We start from the raw sequence: 25,826 nt of genomic DNA, 5'->3' as shown, positions 1-25,826 counted from the left end.
TAGAAATGATTTAATTTGCTGAGGTTGGTGGGTGACTTCAGTCTCACGTAGATGCTGAAATTAATTGCACAAAAGTGTGGTGTTTCAAAACAAGGCATAGATTCATCCATTAGGCATAGTTTCAGGGAATTTGACAAGACCTATTATCACTCAGAGTATATGTTGAGGATTACTCTTAGCTATTGAATGCCCTAAGGGTCGCTCTAAATCTGTAAAACCGACTGAGTTATGGGCCCAAACTGAAATGTCTCTTAGATGCCTGGTACGTTAAGCCAATTTGGTCAGTACCAACATTATGTCGAGTGGGTAAAAGCAACATTATCCTGGTTCTGACACAAGTATACAAACAACTGTGTGGCACTAAATGCTTGGTACAACATCAGTGAACTATTCCCACTCATCCGGCCTTGCTGACAGACTGGAAATTATGAAACTGTTTCTTTTCAGTCACTTGAAAGATGCTGAATATTAAACCTGACTCAACATTTTAATTGTCACTCAAACTGGAAATTTTCTGCTTTGGAAATAAACTCCTTAGGTTCAGTTCAATCAAAGTGGAGTATGTATACGATGGTCCACTCAGGAAAATGTGTGAGAGAGATTGGACTCAAGAAGGGAGAAGAGATTTCAGAGTAGATTTGTTTACAATTCCTATGCTACCCCAACACACACACACACACACACACACACACACACACACACACACACACACACACACACACACACACACACACACACACACACACACACACACACACACACACACACACACACACACACACACACACACACACAATAAAGCGTACTATTACAGCTCATTTGCTGCCAGATACGTTGAGAAAAATAACAACACCTTACATATAAGCACATATAAATGATTAATTTCTGATATAAATCATTGTCTAAATCTCAGTCAGAAAAAAAATTCTCATGGTTTTCTCAAACAAGAACACGCTAGGCCAAATCTGTTTCCCCATGATTGCACATCTAAACAGGAAGTGTGGAAACATCAGCATCTGCAGGGATATGGGAATTAATTTATCTCCGGAGACATTTGTTTCCCTTCAGAGAGGTTCAGTGGAGAGACTTGCATTAAGTGTTTGCCAAATATTTTCCTCCTGCTGAGCAAAGTACCACATAAGTACGGGTAAATAATGAAACAGTTTTGTAGAGTAACTAAATATTCGGCGTAGTTCCTTTGGGGATTTTTGTCACTCTGAGAAGTTTGTAAATTTTATTAAACCAACTGATCACATACAATTCTTAAATAAAGGCTTTTTGTTGAATGTTATTTAGGAACTGAACACAAACTAAATGTTTACCAAAAAGACCTAAGAAAAGGGAAAACAAGAAATACCAGAGTAGAAAAATGTGGCCTTGGAGACTCCTGTTAATAAAATACTTTAAAATATATTCACTTAGCTTTAACACATGCAGAACTAAAGAGACCCGAAGTCTAATTTTATTAGATAATGATTTATTTTTTAAAATGTGGGTATATATACATTTATTTATTTATTTTGCTTTTGTCAGTTTTTTCCCTAAAATATCCCCACAATATTTACTTATCTGGTCCTGCATGCTGCTACATCCACAAACATGCATCTAGTCATTAGCATGAAGAACAAAGAGCCGTTTGTAACAAATAAAAAATGGTTCAGTTTTGTGACATAAAAAAAACATATCTGATATACATACCAGGTTGAAGTTTGGAAGATTAACTGTCTACCTCACTGATGTCTGCAGTAGCTTCATTGTTGGATGTTTAAAATTATTTTTTAAAAGACTCAAAGACGTTGTTCAAGTCCAACTCACTGGCATAGGTAAAGATGGATGAAGACTCTCTTCCCTCCCCCACAGTAAGTCCATAAAATCTTGTTTTAGTTGTTTTTGCTTACCTACTTATTGCAGAGGTGGATCAAAAGGGGGACATCTGGTGAACTATCGCTTACTACCCCCTCTATTTTGGGTCCGTAAATGTGTCTACAGTGCTCCAGTGGCCCGGTTCACTCTGCAGCATAACTGTGCCGATTTTTGACCCGCTACTCCTCCATTACTCTAATGGCTGTAAAGATAATCTTATTTAATATTCCTGCCGTGTGTGGTGTGTTAAGAGCACCGTGGTCTGCTCGGAGGCACTTTGATACTGTTCCAATCATGAATCGAGTCTTTTAAAGATGTGGAACACTTGTTTAGCATTTGCAGTGGTCTCCACCAGCTCAGTGGCCTAGTGGTAAAGTGTCTGCCCTGGGAGTGGGAGATCAGAGTTCAAATCATGGCCAATGCCTCCCTGCTTGACACTCAGCTTTAAGCGTGGCTCTGTCTGCAGCTCACCGCTCCCCACGGGGATGGGCCAAATGTGGAGGACAATTTTCACCACACCAGTGTGTGTGACAACTATGGGACATCAAGGAATGAATGCCTTGTAAGGGGCACTCTGGGGAAAACAAGCTCCGGTGCACCTGTTTCAGGATGCGTATAATCAGACGAGAGCTTCAGGCAGGATTTAGACTCTGATATTCTGATATCTTGCCTCTGAAAGGCTGACAGCAACACAACTCTACCACTGTTTGCTTTGCAACATTGATGTTTTATCTCCACAAATAACTAAAGCCTGAAGGAGTTCTGCTGTGTGGTGGAGTTGATAATGCTAACTGTTAGCTTCTACTAGCCGAGAGGTTTTCTGCTGTTTCCTGGAAGCTAAACCAAAAACAGCCTTTCCTGTGGTGAGATGGGTGAGTCTCTGAGTGCGATAAACCTGTCAGGCTTTTCAAATCCTAGAGTTTCACCGTCTATTTTCTATCAGAAGCTAATGCAGGAGATAGGTGTAGGAGACTATTTTCATGTTCAGCCTGCATAAAATCTCAGAGTGACCGATTAAAATCAGTAATAAGAATCTAAAAATGTTTTTTCAGTGTTTCACACCTTTAGACTTGTCGGATTTTCTTAGTCTAATTTTCAAGGACAAACAAGTGTGCTACTTGTTGAATGTGACATACTGCCTATCAGAAAGCAAGGTGACAGAAGCATGCCTCATGCTCCTCCTCCACCATGTTTGCTTAGTCTGAAGTCACATTTTATCTTGCGAGATTTCCATATTCTGTATTTTGTGGAACATTCTTTTCTTATCCAGACTTAAATCGTCTGCTTTATTTGACAATCTAAAGACACTAATAGATATGTGAAAGGGTTCAGGTGGATATTTTGTTGACTCCATCTAGGGTACTTTCACACAGTTCAGTGAGGAAGTCCAGCATTGCCAGCCTGCCTAAAGTTTTTTCACCTCATTTGTCCCCCATGTAAAATGTTCTACATCAACCTGACCTGATTCCCTGTGGAAAGAATGTTCTCAATGGGAGAGTTCAACTGTTTTGTGATTGTTCGCGGTTATTCTTTCCAGTAAATACTTTCCATTGAAAGCTGAGCTGCAGCATGAACAAACCAGTTTTTTATATTTGGTTTTGTTATTTATGTTTTCTGATGTGTGGAGGCTTTAAGCCAAGTCTCTGAGCAGCAAACTACTCGTGGGTTGTCTGCTGCAGAGATCATTGTGTGTCTGAGTCATCAGTTCTGAAGGATGAACCTTTTAACTGGTCCAATTTTCAGCAGGATTCAGAACTACTGCAGAGCGACAGGAGCTAGTGGGAATGACAAGAAGAACACTTTGTCCATGGTTTTACAGCCAAATCTCTCTTTATTTCGAGGAAGGAACTTTCATTAAGAGTTCATTCTCCATCGATGAGAAATCCATAAATTGGCCAAGATAAGGAGGAGTTTATTTTCTTGCTTGTGAGAAGATGTAGGACTCCAGTCATTTTCTGACTTCTCCCTACTGATTCATCCAAACCGAAGAGAGCTTTTTGTTGTTTCCGTGTTCTTTCTGATGTAATAAGGCGTAGTTTGGGAGGTTTCCTTTTTTATTATAGTCCACCGTCAGAAGTGAGTGATCCTCCGCTTTGCTTTTCTTGGCTGCAACATTGAAAGGATGAAGAAAAGCTCATTGATTTTTATACCACACATTTAAAGGAACATATATTGCCATTTGAAATCATCTTTATGGCTATTCTTGGATTTTGAAGCCCTGGCTTCCTCAAATGTTACATCTAAATTACTGACCAGTGATCAAGTAAACCTGGTCAAAGTGTAAGCCTTTCTTTCTACCAGACGCAAAAGTGGTGTGCAATGTATTAGCGGTGATTTACCTGCCAGCTCATTCCCAACCAGGAGTTGGGAGTCTTTTAGCTATCAGGCTCCTCTCTTGTGGAACCAGCTCCCAGCATTAGTCCGTGAGGCAGACACCTTGTCTACTTTTAAGACTAGGCTTAAAACATTTTTATTTGATAGGGCCTATGGTCAAAATCTGATGTTAGCCCAGATCTGGACAAGTGGGGGAGTAGAGGGAGGTGGAGTGTACAGTCGGTAAAGACGGCTCTCTCTTGCCCTGACTCCAACATGCCTCCATCTAAAAGGCTAGGTTATCCAGAGTTATCTCTGTAGTTATGCTGCTATAGGCTTAGACTGCTGGAGGATACACTGACCACTTTCCACACTCAACTACTTTCTTCTACAATCTGCTCTTTAACTTTATTATTTCCTGCTATTTCAGCTGTTAACTTTATTTTTTCCTCTAAGTGTTTTTCACCCCAGAAGAAGCTGCAATGGTGTTCTGCTGAGCTCTGGTGCCCTCATGGTGGGGGCCATCGTCTTGAACACTGCTGCTAACCATTTAAACATTCTCCCTCTCCTGATAATAACACTTTACTTTCTTTGACATTGAATGTGCTACTACTAGTTTACCTGTTTAATTATAGATTCACTAGGATATCTCTCATCAAATAGAATATTTACTAAGAAATCACAATGTAACCATAGAAACATTACTTGGTATATATGGTGTGTGTGTGTATGTGTCTGCTCTGTCTTCTCGATCACCAGTGAGTCGTGGCGGATGGCTGCTTATACTGAGCCAGGATCCTCTGGAGGTTTCTTCCTGTTACAAGGGAGTTTTCCTCTCCACTGTCGCTAAATGCTTGCTTAGTAAGAGGATCGCTGTAAAGACTCTGACACTGGTCAGTGACTTGATGCAATTTGCTGGGTTCCTTATATAGGAAACTTTTTACTGATTGGCTAAATGAACTGACCTGAATTGGAACATTTACTACTGTATGTGAAGTGCCTTGAGACGACTCTTGTCGTGATTTGGCGCTATATAAATAAACTTGAATTGAATTGAGTGACTCTGGCACAAAAAGGTACTGGGAGTGAAAGTTTTCCACAGAGCTGATCACAAAATCACGGGAGAATTGCAACACCACACGTGATTTCAGAAGTCCATATAAAAAACTTCAGAGTTTCACATGTTATAGAAGCATAGCACGTTAAACAAACCTGAAACATAATGATAGCATCCCTTCGCCTCTGGGACGTGTCCAAAATGTCACACTTGGCATCCCGTGGAAGGAAACTCGTCCAATATAACAGCAGCTAATTGCTGCGTAGTACATTTTGCGGCCATTTCGCCATGCTTTAATGTCTGGTGTAAAGAAAGGGTAAGGCACACCTGTGCTAAATTCATGCTGTCCTATCAGCACGTTGATGTGCCACACATGAGTGGGATGGATTATCTCAGCAAAAGGAAGTGCTCACTGACAGATTTAGACACATTTGTCAACAATAGTTGAGAGTAATGGGTCTTTTGTGTATTTAGAAATTGTTTCAGATTTTTTTTGTTCAACTCGTGAAAAAAGTGTTAGGTTTATTTAGTGTATGTATCAAATAATGTCGATTAAACACAAACTCATCAAAAAAATAACTGGTAGAATACATCATATTTTAATTATAGATGTTTTTATCAGACAGCTTATACATTTCAACATCTTCAGCTCAAGGCGCCTACACTGCAGCAGTGTGAGATGCTGCCATGCAGAAAATCTCCAGAATGCGATGTTGTCTGTTCAGAGCCTGCAGTAACTACAACCACTCATAAGCTCCTTTGCTGGTTTCTCTCAAACAAAGAAAGATTGACACACCAATAAAGAACAGGTCCTATCAAAAAAATTACTTTATCACAAGGTCTTCTTGAAGAATAGATGATGAAACTGGGGGGTTTGCCAAGGATTGACATGATTAATGCACATAAGGTAAGAGGAGGGTGATAAACCACAAATTTAGCAATTTTGCTAACGTCGATTTGTTCAGTGTTTTAACCCTCTGGAGGCAGGCGTTGCAGATTTGCAACAGTTAAAACCTACCTACCTTGCTTCGGGCATGCGGGCGGGGTACAACCTGGACAGGTTGCCCATCGCAGGGCAACACAAAGACACGCAGGACAAACAACCAAGCACACATGCACATCTTAGGACAATTTTGAGAGAACAGTTAACCTGGCAGTAATGTTTCTGGACTGTGGGAGGAAGCCGGAGCACCCGGTGAGAGCCCAAGTATGCACAGGGAGAACATGCAAACTGCTTGCAGAGAGACCCCAGGCTGGCATACGAACTCAGGACCTGCTTGCTGCAAGGCAAAAGTACTAACCACTGCACCCCTGTGCAGCCTGTAGTTATCATCCATTTATCATTATTGTGATGAACTGCACGCCCAGCCCTACATTAGCACCACCCTCATCCAATGATAGACCTCCTTTGTTGGATCTAATGTGGGTGTGAGAAGTTAATAAGAGGGAACCTTAAATTTTGTTGTCTATTATCAATATTATTAGATTTTCTGTAAATTACATCTGACATTATTCATGTATCATCTTTGGACAAATAGGTGAATGCGAGTGATGTGAAACGGTAAAAGAAACCTGAACTTGACCAGAATCTCCGAGATGCCAATTAGTTTAAAGGTTTATATTAAATGTATTAATAATCCTGCTCAGTTCTTTGACCTCTTCCAACGAGGAGCAACATTGCACTTGGGGCTTGTTCAAGATAAAATTATTACAGAACAACAAAGAACTACTCCACAACAAACCAGCCACACCTCATGTTTTAAAGCTATTAATTGTCCCAACCTTTTCCATGAGAAACGTGCACGTTTGGATCTTAAACACCAGACAGTAATATGGATGTCTCTGCCCTAGCTGCTGATCTTGGTCAGCATCTTGTTGATGGCCTGTTTGACGTGGGTCGTGGAGCTGCGGCGTCTGGCCTTGCCCTGGACGGCTTTGCGTCGTCTCACCTCCCTGCATAGCTCATGGAAGGCTTCAGCGACGACGCCCCCTTCATCAGCACAGGCTGAACACTCGTAGAAGGCACAGGCCATCTCTGCGGCCAGCCGCTCTCCTTCCTCTGTGGAAACCTGACGGACATGGTCCAGGTCACACTTATTGCCCACCAGAACTAAAGGAACGTTCTTCGGCTTCTTGACATCCTCTACAAGGCTTCGAAGAGGGGCTACCTCCTCAAAGCTCCCCCTGTCTGTGATGTCATAGACTATGACGAAGCCGTCACCCCATCGCATGTGACCCTCCTTCTGCTGGATGTCTTCCTGTGAACGAGACCAGAAAAATTGTGTTAAAAAGACTCATTTCACATTTTGTGGATTTTATGTTTTAAATTCCCTGGAACTTTAGAGAAATCCAGTTTTCTTGAGCAAGTGTTTGTGAAACATCAAGTTAACATATGGAAAAACAGCAGAAAGTGAGAGTTTATTAATGATTTCGCTATTGGATGAGTAGATTCAGATGTTTTGATAATAATAATAAAGCAACAATAAAAGCACTAAATATTGACATTCATAAAATACAGATGAAACTCAAATTTTGAATATAGTGCAAAGTCCATTAATTTCAGTAATTCATATTAGACCAAGAGATCATCTAAAGCAGAATTCAGTTCCAGGTCTGGGGGACCGGTATCCAGCATGTTTCAACACACCTGATTTCAATCAGCAGGTGATTAACAGGCTTCTGCGAAGCCTGATGAGCTGCTACACAGGTGAATCGTGTGTTGAATCTCAGAAACCACTAAAACATGCTGGATACTGACATAAATGCACTCATCTATATATTCAAATTTTTCCAGTTGCACCTGTATAGACCAGGTTTAGGGATTTAATTAAAATGTACAAGAATTTTAAGAAACATAATGAAACTCTTGGAATAAAGTAACTGGATGAACTTCAACCTTTTGGAATCAACATCATTCAAAATGTCTGCCAAACAATTTCTCTGCGAGTACCTTTATGACTTCATGTTGTTAAACTTATTAACTATTTCCTATTTGATTCTATTTGTATGTATAGGAATTGTTCAGGTTTATGCGTTTAAGTTCAGTTCGGCTCCTGATCACTCCAGCTTTTGTAAATCTGAGGGATGATCCAACACGTGCTTCTAATCTGATGAAGATGGACAGAGTCGACTCATAAGTGCCTCGTGATTTTTATCTTGAGAGGCGCGAAATGATATTTTCTTCTTCTTCTTTATACCGATTCTTAATTCTGGTTTGAGTAGAAGAAAGCTTCCTCCATAGAAAGGATGAATTTATGTTAACCTGGACTTTGTGAGGTAATCAGTGGAAGGAAGACCTACCACTGTTGGCTTTGACAGAACTGGAGAGGAGGAACTTGACATCCAGAGCAGTCATGTCTGGAAACATTTGAGCTAATGCCAGCTGAAAATAGTCCACAGTGTAATGAGACAGAGAAGACTGACTGGGCTGAAGTGTAGCAGGGGAAATCAGCCTTCAACAGTACACCTACGCAGCACTGCAGCATATTTATCTTCAGCCTGAGGACTTACACAAGCTCTCCCTCATGGTCTGAACGTGGCAGCAGTCCTGCTGGGCTGCAGGAAATTACCATCTTCAAGTGCCACTCACTCTCACATACAGCCAACAAATCTTCTACCAACAATTTAACGTCTCCATGCAGGAGACAGAAAGGAGGCGGAGCCACCAAGGGCTTATGGTCATTTTTACACACATGAGTAAACAGTTTGAATCTTGATCCTCACATGATTTGGTAACTAATGTCCAACATGCCCTCCTAAAATTTGATTCTGTCTAATTTTTGGTGGATTTTTGTTTTTGACCAAAACGTAAAGTGAGAATGAAATGACGTCCATACGTACCCAGAAAACAAAGCCTGGCTAGTGTTCTGTAAATGGCCACAGATAAATAATAATCATCATCATAATTATCAGGGGTCCTCAATTATAATGGTCCGAGGGCCACTCACAAGACTCAGAAGCAAGAGGGCCGGACGGAGGGCGCTTGTGCTGCTGCTGTTTGGACCGCTGGCTGTAATGCACATAGCACACAAGCTTGCATTATAAAGAAGGACAACACCTGTCCCCCTCCAGCTCGGCTGTAAGACTGCACTAACCTGTCCTGTGTGGCCCTCACCATGTAACCTTCATGTCCATGCTGTCTCTGGAGGGGCAGATAGGAAACAAGACCTCCTGTAACCTAAAATAAACCAAAGCTTCTGCCCAGTTTCTCTTTAAGTTGAATTTAACATCAGTTTATCATCATGAAACAAAAGAACAAAGTGGAACAAAAACTTCTATCTTCTATTTCTCTCTCCTTTTAACTTCGTGTCCCTAAATAAAAGAAACAGATGATTACGCTGCAGCCGTCGGCACTGACCCCGCTCCCTCCCCAAGACCAGACCTCCCGGCATCACAGTACTCGGTCTGAGTGACTGAGCGCTTCCAGGAGAAACAATAATGAAATTATGAAAATAATAACGCGTGTTTGGAGGAGCGTCCTTGATCCTCTCTTTTGTGTGAGCAGACAGTCTATCCCCACCCCTCTCTCTCTCAGTCGCTGATCGAGCGAGCGCAGCGCAACAACCCGCTCAATTAACATCATTCAAGGCCCAAATCCAACAGAACCGATCGGGCGGATTCGGTTCAATCTCAGGTTATAACTCCAGCACTCAGCCCTGCCTTTTAAGGCAGACCAAAGTTTCCTACCCGGTAAACGTGGAGAACACACATATCTGGATGCTACGCTGGTGCCGCCGTTAAAATAACAAAACTACATTCCACTATAATTGATTATGACTACTTTTCTATGATGCAGAATTCTTTATGTCCGCATCTCGATGCATTGATTATTTGATTCTTTTCCTCAGCTCTATCCTACACCTCCCTGTCGGCCATCGGGGGTGGGGGTGGGGGCGGGGGGTGCGTGCAGGATTTGGGGGCCACAAAGAGAGGGCTCGCGGGCCACCATTTGAGTATTGCTGATAATTATTATTATTATTATTAAAAAAGACGTTCTTAATCATGAGTTCCATAGCTGGTAATACAAGGCAAATCAAAGTGGTAAACAGCTGCCCAGGTGCATTCAGAAACTGGATCATCGTAGTCCAATTAAAGATCAAAAGTTGCTAAAATCAAATGCAAGATCAGCAAAAACATAGCCTGGCCTGCCAGACTCCTCCTCTGTTCAGTTCTGCACAGAGAAAGGGTCTGGGAACGCTCCTATTCAAATAACCCCACCCCCTGAGAATTCTAACTGAGCCAATCAGCACGGAGCAGCATACGTCACACACCACAACCCAAGTTTGTCATAAACATGGTGACTGAAGCGGAGTTTGCTGCGGCTATTTCCTCTGTTCTAAATGACTTGGACATGTCTTTAAAACAACAAGTAGAAGTGCTACAAGCACTTCTTCTAAAGATGTTTGCACCGTCGCCAGACGCCATTTTTGACTACAGCTAAAAACTACAGCGGTACAGTCAGCATCTTCGTCTTTTTTCAGATTGGTTATGTTTGAGCTGGTTAATCCCGCCTCTCATGTGCCTGCCTTTGAGTAACCAGATGTGCTCTGCTCTGTAGTGATTGGCTCGGTTAGAATTCTCAGGGGGTGGGGTTAGTTACCAGACCTTTTCTCTGTGTAGAATTAAACAGAGGAGGAGTCTGGCAGGCTAGGCTAGCAAAAACATAAAACATTAAACTCAACGTCAAAAAACATAATAGCAGATTATAAAATCAAAGTTAAAAATATACTAATAAAATTAGATGTAAGTAATTAATTAAAAAAAGGCCAAAGGGTGAGAAGTTACAGTACAGAAAGTGTAGCATAAGAAGCATTCATTCAAAGGCTGATGAATGCATGAACGTTTTCTATTTAGATTTAGAAGTTACTAGGGTTGGGGCACATTTGAGGTCATTGTGAAGCTGATTCAATCTGTGTGCAGCATAGTAGCTAAAGGCAGCTTCATCCTGTTTGGTTCTGACCCGGGTTCTACCAGCTGACCATAAGGATCTCAGAGCCCTGCTGGGTATGAACAGGAAGGAGCTCCAACATGTATTCTGGCCCCATGCCACAGAGTGATTTATAAACTAGTAGTAGCACTTTGAATTAGAATCTGTGGTTTACAAGAAACCAGTGTTGAGATTTAAGACCAGGAGTGATGTGCTTGGTTCTCTTGGTTCTTGTTAAGACTCAAGCAGCAGCATTCTGAATAAGCTGCATTTGTTTCACAGCATTTTTGGGAAGACCAAATAAAGACCATTGCAATAATCCAGCCTGCTGGAGATGAACACATGGATGAGTTTCTGTAGATCTGGGATGTCAGCAACAAATATTTGTCATTCATGAAAAAGATAAATTAAATTTTGGCTGCATTCAACTTCAGGTTAAGGAACAAGACAAGCCAATATTGAAAGTAAACAGAAGAAAGTTGAGGGAGGGAGCCACTGATGGTGACGGACAACAGATTATTTACAGTAAATTTTAAATTCATAAAAATTGATCATTTCACAACTGATAGCAAAAAATTTAAAGCACAAATAAAGTTTTAAATAAAAATAATTTCTAACCTTCCATCCGACTAAAATACCATCTAGCCAGTCTGACCTTGGAGACCACATGTCAGAGAAATGGAAATGATTGAAACACGTTGGAGCAATTATCCAATCTGTCACTGTGCTCCTGCACAATGTTATTAAAGAGACAGGATAGTGGCTTCTATTGCCACTCATTGATTTGACTGGACCTCGTGAGGAATGCATGTTCTTCAGTAAAAGAAACAGACCATTAAATTCATCACATAATTAGAATATGACCTTAGTCAAACTGGAAATTAGGATTTAGTGGATAATATCTCTCACCTGTCCTGCAGTGTCCAGAATCTCCATGGTGACAACTTCATCATCAATGTTGGCTTGATGGCGATACGTGGATTCTGTGGGGTACAAAAACAAACAAGAGGATGGTTTTTCCAGAAATTCAGCACAGCTATGAATCACCGTTTGATGAAGGTGATGAATCCAAACGTGGGAGGAAAACTCATTATTTTGCATTTTAAGCTACTAAATCACTCTTTCTGGTGGACATCAGGATTTTATGTTGGAATCTTTCAAATGTAACCTCTTAGATACCGGAAATATGATAAATGTATTTATGACTGGCATGCCTCTCTTTCTCTATTAATTTATTAGGTATTTTTCTCTGATGATGTGCTGGCTCCTGTCTGCCTCAGACAGACACTGATCTGTTTGAAAAAGTGTGAAATTATTTCCATTTTTCTTGTATAACCAAATAATTTTCTTGCATTTCAGAGCCTGTGTTTTTCCAGTGTGTAGTCAAGCAGCATTGAGGGAGACTGAGAGCTGCTGGATAACAAAACAGAACTCTGTTCCCTTTCATCCCAAATCAGATGGAAGAAATCTCAAAAGCTTTCAGAGAACACCATCATTATCAGCCATTATACATTTCTCAATGCAAAAACTGTGCAGTTTTCTTTTAAAACAGAGCTTTGCACCAACGAACCAAAAGTCTAATTATATGCTGGGTTCAGGTGGTGTTCAAGGTCAAACGGAGGCATTTGATAAACCCTTTAAAAACGGATACAGGGCTGGGACTGGCAGGGTTTGATGAAGGAACAAATCCTGATCACTTTAGCTCAGAAGTGGTTTTAATGCCAATTTGCAAAAATGATCTACAAGGTTAAATGTATTTCAGTTTATTTTAGGCTGTTTCCCTTTAACATGCAAAATAAAAGTATCTTTCCAGAGTTTTCCCCTTTCAGAAATGATGTATGATTTGTCAGAAATCCGTAAAAGTGATTATCTTATCATGTACTGTGATATAATGTAAGCAGAGCTCCGTGCAATAGGAAACTGAGCGCCAGCCAGAACTAACCAATAGCATTAAACTACCGCTTACTTACTTCAAATTTAAGGAATACCTCGGCTGATGCAGAGTTGATGCACTTTTCACGGACAAGTAAGTCTCTAAAATATAAATATATGAGAACACAACATGAGATTAATACTCGTAAAACAACGTGTTTTAGCTCTGTTTGTCGGCTACAGAAGCACATTTATAAACAGAAAGGTGAAGTTGCCATCTTCAAAAAACGGAAGGAGTGTGATATGCTTGTCAGCCACTAGATGGTGCCATCTACCAATTTAGCTTTTTTCTTGTTTTCACACTCAGTACAAAATTAATGAGATTAATTTGACTGCAAGTATCCAAATGTGTGGTCTGATATACTTAATGCTTTAAAATTTCACTGTGTATAGTTAAATTGCTTTGAATTAAAATCCTAAAGTTGACAAAGACCTGCCAGAGAGATTGTCCGTGACTGGATGGTTGATTCTGCACTCTCCCCCTGCTGGGTCCCAGGTGGAATCGACTTTCCTGAGAATAAACTGTGTATCCTGTGATGTATGTGATTAAATACCGCTAAGAGCCAGAGGAGCTTGTGCAGCTGTTTGGTTGGACGCATGAGCAGCATCTCTTCAGTCTCACACTGTGACATGTGGGACTGTTTATTTTTGGGAGCCATTGCTGTCAGCTGGAACAGTAGTCAATCTGCCCACGTCCACCCACCCCAGTGTATTCATCACTGAATTCACCGATGGGAGATTATCCAAACTAATAAAATACGGGACAAAGAGCATGTTTCTGTGGGGCAGCTGTCAAAAGTTACATGTCTTGTTTCAAAATATAAACTCATATATAAATATAAATTGATTTACCTTTACACTTTTTTTTTTCAAATCTTCACTCAAATTGTTCCATAATTCAACCCCACATATTGTTGTACACATACTCCTCTTTGTTGTCCGAACTCAGTTTTTTTTTTATTTAATGCCCCTCTTAAATTGTACCCATCGTCTTTATCATTAAACATTTTCTGTATATTACATGGAAGTAGTTTATTTCTTGCCTTAAACATGATTACTGTGGTTTTAAACTTCATCAGATAAATAAATTTTAACACTTGCAATTTTAAAAACAGTGTTGTTGTGTATTCCCTATATTCCACATTATATACTATCCTTATTGCTCGTTTTTGCAGTATGGATAGTGATTGTAGATTACTCAGGTATGTGTTTCCCCAAACTTCCACACAGTAATTCAAGTATGGCATTACCAGTGATGAAAACAGAATAAACAATGATTCTTGATTCAGTAAATGTTTTATTTTACCCAAAACACCAATGCTCTTTGCCAATTTTGTTTGTACATATTTAAAATGTGGTTTCCAGCTAATATTATGGTCTAGGATAACCCCCAGAAATTTAGTTTCATAAACTCTCTCTATTCTTACATTTTCTAACATCAGTTTTATTTCAGAGTCCACTCTTCGATTTCCAAACAAAATGACTTTGGTCTTGTCCAAGTTTAATGATAATTTGTTCAAGCTGAACCGTTCTTTTGACTTACTCATTTCAGTCCTCACTTCTCCCAATAATTGCTGTATATTTTCCCCAGAACAAAGAGCATTGGTGTCGTCTGCAAACAAAACAAATTTTAATTTTTTTGAAACCATAACTAAGTCATTTATATACATAATAAATAACTTAGGGCCCAGTACTGACCCTTGTGGTACACCAACAGTTATGTCGAGACAGTTGGACATGACATCTCCCATTTGTACAAACTGTTGTCTGTTTCCCCTATAACTTTTTAACCAATCCAAAACCACCCCTCTAATGCCATATCTTTCCATTTTCGTAAATAGTATGTCATGGTCTGTAGTATCAAATGCTTTTCTGAGATCAATAAAAAAAACATGTATGTTTTTATCCATGCAATTTGTGACTTCTATTAATTCCATTAATGCTATACAGCGGATGATCTATTTTTCCTGAAGCCATACTGGCTTTCTGACAGCAAATTAAATTGTTCAATAAATTCTTCTAGCCTGTTATTAAATAATTTTTCGAGTATTTTAGAAAACTGGCACAATAATGATACAGGCCTGTAGTTTGTAAAAAGTTGTTTGCCTCCTGCTTTAAATAATGGTATGACTTTAGCCATTTTCATTTTTTGTAGGAATACACCAGATGAAAATGAGAGATTACAGATATGGGTCATTGGATCTGTGACACTATTAATAACTTTCTTGACTATTAGCATATCTATTCCATTCCAATCAGTAGATGTCTTACTTTTAAACATATTTACTGTATCTATCATCTCTTTTTTATTAACGGCCCTAAGGAACATTGAGTGGGAGTTCTTTACTACATTGTTTTCCATATCTTTGACATCTTTAGGCTGGTTTTCTTCAATTTCTTGTGCCAGCCTTTGTCCAACATTCACAAAGAACTCATTGAACCCTTCCACCACTTGACTTTTGGTTTTTGTAACTATATTTCCATCAATAAAACATTCTGGACAATTATGACTAGCCTTATTTTTCTTAATAATGTCATTCAATAATTTCCATATGCCTTTACTATTGGTTTTATTTTCATTTAATAATTTTGTATATTTCTTCCTACATACCCTCGTTACAGTAGTCAGTTTATCTTTATATTTTTTGTACCTTTGTTCTGCCTCTATCGTTCTATTTGCTATATACTGTTTATAGAGAATATTCTTTTTTTACAAGCATTTAACAGTCCCTTTGTGATCCATGGTTTGTTGGGTTTTATTTTTTATTATATTATATGTATTTATTGGACAATGTTTATCATAAAGAGACTTAAATACATCAAGGAAGTATTCATATTCCCTGTCGACATTAGTTTCATTATACAGTTGTGACCAGGTTTGAGCTTGCAAATCACTGTTGAATGCTTCTATCGATTCTTCTGTTTTCAGTCTGATATATTTCCGTTGGTATGTCCGTTATCCTTCCACACTCACAATCATAGATTGTAAACACTGGTAAATGGTCACTGATGTCATTTATCATTAGTCCACTGATTAATGTGCTTTCCATATGTGGCCAAAGAATGCCACTGGTGAGAGCTAACTCAGATGTCAAGAGAGTGATGTTGCCTTTTTGATTGGAGCTTCTGTTGAACTCTCAGCAGTTCTCCTAAATAGCTGGCACTGCCACTACAAATACTACTTTATAGCAGGAAAGGCAAAATAAGAATATTTACAATGATTTATTATACTTTCTGGGTGAACCCAGAACTACCTGAGCCACCGTTAACCCCTCTCTAAATAATAGAGCTTTAAATTACATCAGTAGAACATTTTGGGAAATTAGCCCCTCATTTGTTACCAATATGGCTAGACATTATTGCTTTGGTTAGAGAAATCCTTTTTGTCTTTAGAGACTTTAGTTCACTTTGAGTGGTGTCCCCAGCAGGTATGGTCCTTAAATATGGTGGCTCGAGTATAGGGAGTTCCCCCTGTAATCAGTGGGATGCTGGTTTGGACCCTGGCTCCATCTGTGTCTGTTGTTGTGTCCTTTTGCAAGACGACTGATGGCCGCAGGAACTGGCAGCTCTGACTGTATGGCAGCCTTGGCCTCTAACGGTGTGCCCGATTGGGAAACCTGTGGTTAATATAGCTTATCACCTTCAGCTACATTTTTTTTAATCAAATAATAGAATGCCTGCTTCAAAATGACCAAAAATATCCCTTTAAGTTGGTAGTTTTGCCCTGAAATAACTGCCAGAGGTGAAACAGAGCATGAAGATCAGATATTCTTACTGTAGAAAAGAGAACTAAGGCATGTTTATAACCCTGGGGCTAACGTGTGGATAATAAATGGAGATAAACGGTGAGCCGCTGGCAGGCACATTGAGATAGATGGAGTGGAGCTCATGCTCTGGCAGCAGGCTTGACTTTCTAAGACCAGCAATCTGTATGCTCACCCCCTACCTGTGTGATATGCCCATAATAGTGTTTTAATAATGTTTCGACCACTTCATGAGTAATTTTAGCTAGGCAGTGTGATTGGTAACAGACACCCACCAACAGTGCTGTTATTCCCATTATGGACCTCAAGCTGTGCCTCCTTGGTTGTGACGCCAGCTCTTGTTGCAACCAAGGAAGCAGTTGTTCAGATTTCAGGAACATTTACAAGAAACTTACACAACAGCACAGATGTTTTATGTAGTATAAATGTTCTAAAAAAAGTGGACAATCATCTGTATGAGCACAGCCATGTTTGGTACATTTCTATCTGCTAATCCTTAAAAAAGTCAGAAACAGTTTTCACTAAAAGACAGGAAACATTTAGACAATAAGCCCTTGACCATCATGTGGTGGCAGGGAAATAAAATTATTTCCTGAGGGTGGTTTGATTTTGTTGTGGATATAATCCGACTGAATAGAGCACCAAGCAAACAATTTCCAGGCACTGACTTGTTCTGTAGAGTGAGGAAATAAAAAGGACCTTACAGATGAGACATTTTGTCTTTGCACCCTGTAATTACTGCCTCGGAAATCGGTTCAGCCAACATCATCAAATGGAAAGGCCGGCCCTTTGTTGTGCCTCAACATCACTTAACCCAGCTGCATTTTGAATTGTACATTTGACAAGCCCACATTGCATCTCTACAGTATCATTTATTGAAACATATTTTTTTATGTGTCGATTATTTTGCCAACTTCAGGCAATAGCTCCGAAATATAAATACATATTCATAGTGTGTCCTTTTTGGCGATCGTTGTTTAGAAATAAAAATACCAGATTCCTAATATTGGAGGTAAACCATTATAGGAGAAGACACTAAAAAGTAAACTCTTGATATGTTTTTGAAAATGCGTATTTCAAACATGCTCCCACAAACAAAAGAAAAATCTAGATTCTCGGTTCTCTGCGAGATAAAGGTGAAATTGTACTTCTGTGTTGGGGTGAGTCTATGCACCAAGCAGGGAGCTTAAATAAGTTGTTCTCTTGTTCCTGAGTGATGGTAGGATGGAGGAGAAATGGACCAGTGGATCACTCTCATAAAGTAATCTGAGCATTGATCTGGTCTATTCTGATGAAGAAGGAGCTAAACTGAAAGACACAGCTCTGGAGTTTCTGCTCCAATAAAACCCTTACTTACTGTATGGTTAAAAGGTATGGATCATGGCAGAAAGAACAACATCCTGAATGATTCTCCTTCAGTGGGTAGCTGGACTGAGCCTTACAGATGAGCAGCAGAAGAGCCTCAGAGTAAAGCTTCTTCACCTTCTTCTAGACGCTTTCTAGGAACATCTCTAAATCCCGGGGCAGACGCAAAACTCATTGAAGGGATTTTTGACCTTGAGATCTCGCAGATGGTGCTGAAAAGTGTGGTTTGGGGAAAAAACATGTCTTTGATTGCCACCTGGACATGTTTTGGAATTGGCTGGATTGTACCAATGAGTGGTACAATGGTTTATTGCTGGGGGTGATGTCCTCAATGTTGTTCCCACCCTCACAAATGGCCAACTGCTGCAAAATAACATCAAACCTCCTTTGGCCTTAAAGCATCCAGATGGAGTTTTTGGATTAGTACTTTCATCAAAGATCTGCCATATCCAGTCCTATAGAGTCTACTGCCCTCTAGAGGAGGATCTACAAGTAGTATTTCCTATTACTTTCAACGCTTCTGGTGTGAGAATGTGTTGTACCGTCATATAATTATATGATTATTTAATAAAATAAAACTGCTTGTCATGTAGTTATAATATTACTAATAGTCAATAACTGGTTCAGTTAGAACAGGCGCGGGGAACCCTGGTCCTCGAGGGCCGGTATCCTGCATGTCTTTGCTCCAACACCTCTGATTCAGTGGTTGATTCACCTGTTCAGCAGCTCATCAAGATCTGCAGAAACCTGTTAATCATCTGCTGATTGAAATCAGGTGTGTTGAAGCAGGGTTGAAACTAAAATATGCTGGATAGTGGCCCTTGATGGACCAGGGTTCCCCACCCCTGAGTTAGAATACACACATGTTTGCTATTATAATTTAATATTTCAGGCTTTAAAAAGGTGAATTAGATCATATCCTGGGAGGTGAAAATACACTTTGTGTGTGCCCTTTTTTATTCCGCATTTGTAATAAAAAGTCTGGCCATAGTAAAACTATTTTCAAACATAATAACACAGAATTGTGCTACATAGATATGTTGAGTGAATGTGAATCTGTTGGAAACAAAGTACTTTTTTTCCTTTTCGCCTTACCCAGTGTCGGGTCGTACTCCCAGATGAAGCGTCTTGTCAGGAACCTTACCACCAAAGCTGCAAAAGAAGAAAAAAGATAAAGAGTTGAACCTCAAATCTAAATAAATAAGGCAGACTGGAGCTTTCTGATAACTGTTGCCACCCCTTCTTCTAAAGAATGTTGTATTGATGTGTTACATGGTATTAGTGTTGTGTTAAAGACTTAAAATATTTTATACCATATAAAAGGCTGGAATATGTACTGGAAGTTAGATTAAAAAATAAACAAGAGCAACAGGTGTTAACTGTGCTAATGACTTCCACCTGTGACCCTAATATGCACATGTATGTCTACATCAGTTTCTCATCAGTGGAGGATAACCCACAAAGATCTAAACCACTTTAATACGTGTTTCATCTAAATGCCACTACCAATTCAAACAGCCCCAGATGATCACAGAGTTCAAATAGTCTTTGGGATAAAACATCAGCTTTCAAAAGTTACTTGTGAGCTTCTAAAGCCCTTTCCAGCATTTGCCCTCCAAAATAAAAACAGTGTCCTTGATGAGCTGGTGACTCAGTGCCAATGGTTCACCATCAACAAGAGATTCACTGCATGGAAATGCTCAGCTCCTTTTACTCACTCAGATTTAGACTGCCATTAACCGTCTATCACGCAAACCAAACAGCACTCTGCTCTTTGTCAAAGTCTGTAAACAGTGATGCAAAACGCCTGTTTTCTGAAAGCTGCAAGAGACTGCACTTTGGTTCAACTAAACAGAGGCCTAATAATGTCACTTAAATAGTGTTATTTAGGAAGAAAGCAAATTTAGACTCAACCAGAAACAAGAGATAGCTAATTGTTTAAGAATTAATGCTAACTTACTAAAATTCTGTTTGTGATTTTTTTCACAAAGGTTGTCTTTAATTCCCTGCTTCTGCTCTTCTTTGACCCACTATGTCACTATGGAACGTATAGTTTTCTTTCAATTTTTATCAGTACATGCATAACTCTACATGCAGAAAGCACTCACAAATACTTCCGAAATATTATTTAAGCCTTAGCTCAAAACTGAAAGTGAAATGTCTTTTCAACTTGTCATATCTCCCCCGTGAACCACGGTGGAAACCTAAAAAAATACAAATTCTGACTAGAGGTGGGTAATATACCGAAAATGTACCAATACCAAAATGTATGTCTATTACTGACGTCTTTTTGCCCATGTTAATATTTTAGGTATTTGAAGAAAAACTTGTGTAGGTTGCTGATGTTCTTGTTTCCTTACAATGCTGAGCTAAGAAGTAGAAATGGAGGATGATTCAAAAGTTAAATCAGTGGGCGGGGCAGCAGTGGGTGGCAGTAGCAGCCACTATAAGCTGACAGTAGTGACCAAATCCAAAATGTTGCTCAATGTTCGATGAAGGATTATGGTGAGAACAGGCTTCTCAACCAAAGCTATCACCACCACTGCCCCCTCTAGCTACTAGCCTGACCTGCCAGCCCCATGCTTCCTTATGGGACGCATTGCGTGTGGGAACTCTTCTATTCAAATAACCCCACCCCCTGAGAATTCTAACCGAGCCAATCAGCGCTGAGCACACATCACACACCACAACACTGAGTTTCTCATAAACATGGCGTCTGAAGCAGAGTTCGCTGCGGCTCTTTCCTCTGTTCTAAATGATTTGAACATGTCTTTAAAACCACCTACAACCCTACAAACTTCTCAGGTTATTGTTCCGACAGTCAAACCACTTCACTTCAAAGCCATCTTTACTAAAATTTCTTTTAACGGAAATAAGCACATTATAATTGGCAATATCTATCGCCCCCCCACCCCCAAAATTTGAAGCAATACAAAATTTACTAGCTACGGTTGAATCGTTGGGGGACACAATGGAAATGATCTTACTTGGTGACTTCAATCTTAACTGGCTTGATGAATCTACTCTTCCAGAACGTATTCTTTTAAATAGCTCAAATCTGACACAGCTGGTCTCTGAGCCAGCTAGAACTTGTGCCACAAACTCTTCTCTCATTGACTGGATATTAGTAACTCACCCAGATAGATTTTCTGATTACGGCGTTTTGCACAACTTTTTTAGTGATCACTCTTTTATTTATTGTTTTTGGAAAATATCTTTACCACATACACCAACTAAGATTATCAGAATTCGTGACTTGCATACTTTTAACACTGATCAGTATTTGCAGGAGCTGCATTCTCTTAATTGGAATAGATTGTTTCTTATACCTGATGTTAATGATGCTTGGGCATTTTTCCACTCTCAGTTCACGCAGGTTCTTGATAAACATGCTCCTTGGGTCAGTGTGAAAATTAAGGCCGGCCATTTGCCTTGGATTTCTCATGAATTAATTGCTTTATTTAAGAAGCGCGACAAAGCGTGGAAAGTAGCAAAACTTAGTAATCTGCATGAGTATTGGACAGTTTATAGAAAACTAAGAAACTTCTGTACTACTCAGACTAGGAATGCTAAAGCTAATTTTTATAAGAATGGTTTGCATAAGGATATCAATAACCCTAAGCGCTTCTGGGATAAAATTAAAGACCTGAGGGGGAAAAATAATGTTAAAATCTCACATCTGAATGTAAATGGGAGTCTTATTGATGACCCGGCTGAAATTGCTAAAGCATTCAGTAAGCACTTTGCTTCCACTCCTTTCCTTGCCTCTGCAGGACATCAAGGGTCTTACACCTTGCCTCACTGTTGCTCCAGTGGATTTTCTTTTTCTGAAATTCGTTCTGAGAAAGTGCTTAAAGTTATACTGTCTCTCTTTAGTGGGAATACTGCCGGTCCAGATGGCATAGAGAGTCGCTTTGTTAGGATAGCTGCTGATGTTAGAGCACTCATTCTGCTACTGCAGCTCCAACTGATCATACAGTTGGAAGAGCAAGCAACAAGGTGAATGCAAAAGGGGTGCCAACACCCAGATAAAACCCCAAAAAGTTTCCAAAATGTGAGAATAATTAAAACTCAAGTCGATGGACAAGACCGCTAGCTTAGTGCTAAGCTAACGTCACGCTAAGCTAACATTGCGCTAGGCCAGCGATTAACAACAGCACTACATCCCCAGCACAAAGCATCCAGGTTTCAGGCATCAGCTACAGACCTAAGACAATGTGTGTGCTTTATAGTTTAAATGAAGATAAACTGTTAGCCAGTATGCTAACAGAAAATGAGAAATGTTTAGTTGCAACACCTAAAAGCCAACAAGTGTTTTTTTTCCTTCTATGATTTTATTGCAAGTCATTATGAGAATGAGACTATGCCTGAATTATTCTGATTATTATTCTCCTATATGGTAGTGCAAGGATGTGTACATATAAATATATAAAAATATGTTAAGATTGTGAAACTAATGAAGGTATTGTATATATATTTAAGGAAAACATGAATTAAATGAACCTCTAATCAGTGGTTGGAAGGGGTGGGATTAAACAAGCAGAAGCTTCTTCCTACTCCTTTTGAGCATGTATTCTGAATGACAGTGTAATATAGAACATTATTTTTGGTTTTAGAATATATATATATATATATATATATATATATATATACATATATATATATATATATATAATATATATATAATATATAATATATATATATATATATATTATCATGAAAGAGATTATTGCTGTTACTTCTTTAATCAGGTGTCAATTACAGCTGACTACTAATGTCATTGTTTGGTAACTATGCTGTGCGTGGGTGCCCGCTTATGTCTGTGGGTGTAGGTGTTTATAGAAAGAAAGAAAGAAAGAAAGAAAGAAAGAAAGAAAGAAAGAAAGAAAAAAAGAAAGAAAGAAAGAAAGAAAGAAAGAAAGAAAGAAAGAAAGAAAGAAAGAAAGAAAAAAAGAAAGAAAGAAAGAAAGAAAGAAAGAAAGAAAGAAAGAAAGAAAGAAAGAAATTATATTTTATTTTGCGCCTCATAGATAAAAGCCACTAAGCACTTCTTTGCTTTTTGGCTGTGGTTTTGCACGCATGTTTTACATTTTCTGGGATTTTATTTGTAATATTGCAGTTTTATCTTTATGGCAAAAATGAAAAGCATATTTAAATGTACAACTGTTTTGGAGTTTATTAATTTTATTGTTAGAAAAACAAATCAGAGCTGTTAGCTGGTAAACTAAATTTCTTCTCTCTATATTTCAAGACTCTGCACCATTTGACAGACAGGCCCAGGCAAATCCATCCTTCTCAGCTGATCACGCTGCTGCAGTAAAGACAGAAAATTAAAAGAAACTGAATAAAATACATGTTGTTATATAAATATACTGGTTGGCTTTCACAAGACTTGTTTGTGTCACAACATAATACATGTTCAAGGAAACATAAAGGATTATCCGATTATTCGATTAATCAATTACTAAAATTATCGAAAGCTGCAGCCCTAGCTCATGCATAAGACTCACACGTGTCTGCCAACCCTAAGCCTGTCAGTAAGATACTGAGAGACAGTCTTACTGAAACAGCAAAACGTTGGCACACTTCCAGGGAAATTCTCTACCAGAGCTGTCAATTTTCCTAATGGACTGGGAAGTCTTTTTGTGTCCAGGCGAATATCCGTGTCCTCATGTGAACCTCCTGAGCTGTCCCCTTTGGGAAGAAAACAATGATGAGACAGTTTAACTCAAGAGAGCCTCCTCTGAACTGTGAACAAACTTCTATTTTTACCAGGACTATTTTTCAATTAACTGCTAGGAGAGAAGGGAAGAAACTCTGTTGTGTCAACTGGAGTGTCCACGTCGTCATGTTTCATTAAATCTCAAAGCCAGCCTTTTAGCTGAGGACAAGAGTCGATATCAGGTTTGTTTGTGCGGCCACTAAAGTTGCCTCCATTATCCTGACACAGCTTGTTGTATTTCATACCTCTTTTGTTGGTTTTGTTCTACAGCTAACACCAACGTTCGTTCACTAGCTTCATGTGTTTTCAGGCAAAGAGGTGAACACTTTGCTGAGTACATGGAAAGCAGCAGGCAGTTTGTCATGCTGTTGAGAATGATGCATGATCCTTTACTGGGCACATTCGTTTTCTTTTTTACTTTTATTTTGCCCTGAATTTCTGCCCCGAAAATTTTCCTGGATTCCGGGTAGACAAAACAACGAATGGGGTGTGAAGTCTTCTCCTCATTAGGTGTAACTCTATCTTTTGCTTTTCACGGACACTTGAAAGGAGGCTTTGTTAACCTGCATCAATATGAACATTGTGACCCAAATTTAGTAAGATGATGCCCTGACTGTCAGCAAGGAAGGAGATGTGATGATACAAAAGCAAAAATGTGTCAATAACAAAGAATTATTAACAGCAATTGTTTGTATAAAAACAAAAGTGTGTGTGTGTGTGTGTGTATGTGTGTGTGTGTGTGTGTGTGTGTGTGTGTGTGTGTGTGTGTGTGTGTGTGTGTGTGTGATGTGCGCGCACATTCCTGTGTGTGTGTATGGTGAAACTCACAAAATGGAATATCATGCAAAATATGGTGTAAAAGCTCATGTATTTCAGTTATTCGACCTAAAAGGTGAAACCAATATATGACATAGTCTTAATATATAGAGTGACATATTTCATGTGTTAGAATTGTGATAATTATGATTTACAGCTTATGAAAACTCCAAATTCTAAAGTTCTGACAAATGTTCTCTCTTCCTTCTTCCATCTCAGGAACATTGCTAAGCTGAGTCCCATTCTGTCTTGCTCTGAACTTGAGATTGTTATCCACACCTTCATTCTTCCCACTTAGACTACTGCAACTCTCTTTTCACTTGTCTGAACCGTCTACAGGTGATTCAGAATGCCTGTGCTCGGCTTCTGACTAAATCGTCAAAGTACACCCACATCACCCCACTTCTCCTCCAGCTTCACTGGCTGCTGGTTAACTTCAGGGTTCATTCCAAGATCCTGGTTCTGGTTTTTAGGGCCTTACATGGACAAGCAAAAGAAAAAAAAAAAAAAAAACTATCTTTATATTGCACCTCTCAAGATAAAAAAAAAACCCACAAGGCTTTTCACAAGAACAAAAAATTCAAAATGCAAAAACATCTTCTAAAAATTTACTGTCTTTGACGACTAAAGTCGTCATTTTAAATCCAACCGTTCACCACCCCACCCCCGTTGTCCTGGGGGGCCACAAAGAGGGGGCCTCACGGGCCATGTGCGGCCCATGGGGCACCTATTGAGGACCACTGGTCTAGAGTGTGCCTCCTGGTGTGTGTGGGGTCAGAAATATCCTGAGTAAAGCTGAAAGAGTCCATCCTCACCTCCTCCATCACCGTATGGCACGCTGGAGCTACCACCAGGGACAAGAAGAGGCTGCAGCGTGTTGTGCGCTCTGCAGAGAAGGTCATTGGCTGCAAACCCCCCACCATTCAGGATCTGTACACCTCTAGGACATTGAAGCGTGCAGGTCGGATAATAGCCGACCCGTCTCACCCTGAACAGTCTCTTCGACTCGCTCCCATCTGGCAGAAGGCTCAGATCCATTCAGACCAGAACCTCTCGCCACAAAAACAG

At 39.5% G+C, this 25,826-nt stretch overlaps 1 protein-coding gene across 2 annotated transcripts in view; it reads right to left on the bottom strand.

Moving 5' to 3' along the window:
* Nucleotides 1–6,914: 6,914 nt before the first annotated feature.
* The window catches only part of rerg (RAS-like, estrogen-regulated, growth inhibitor), a 65,327-nt gene continuing 46,415 nt past the window's right edge, over nt 6,915–25,826 (bottom strand). For both annotated transcript variants that reach the window (XM_015953808.3, XM_070549569.1), the window contains exons 3-5: nt 19,316–19,372; nt 12,069–12,142; nt 6,915–7,491 (exon numbers count right to left, since the gene is read on the bottom strand). In XM_015953808.3, the coding sequence (XP_015809294.1) occupies nt 7,081–7,491; nt 12,069–12,142; nt 19,316–19,372 (542 nt within the window). In that variant the 3' untranslated portion in view covers nt 6,915–7,080. The remainder of the gene's footprint in view (nt 7,492–12,068; nt 12,143–19,315; nt 19,373–25,826) is intronic.

This window comes from Nothobranchius furzeri, chromosome 1 (genome assembly GCF_043380555.1).
Source record: "Nothobranchius furzeri strain GRZ-AD chromosome 1, NfurGRZ-RIMD1, whole genome shotgun sequence".
Classification (NCBI taxonomy): domain Eukaryota; kingdom Metazoa; phylum Chordata; class Actinopteri; order Cyprinodontiformes; family Nothobranchiidae; genus Nothobranchius; species Nothobranchius furzeri.
Note: the sequence above shows the minus strand (reverse complement) of the source record. Positions and strands in the feature narration are given on the sequence as shown.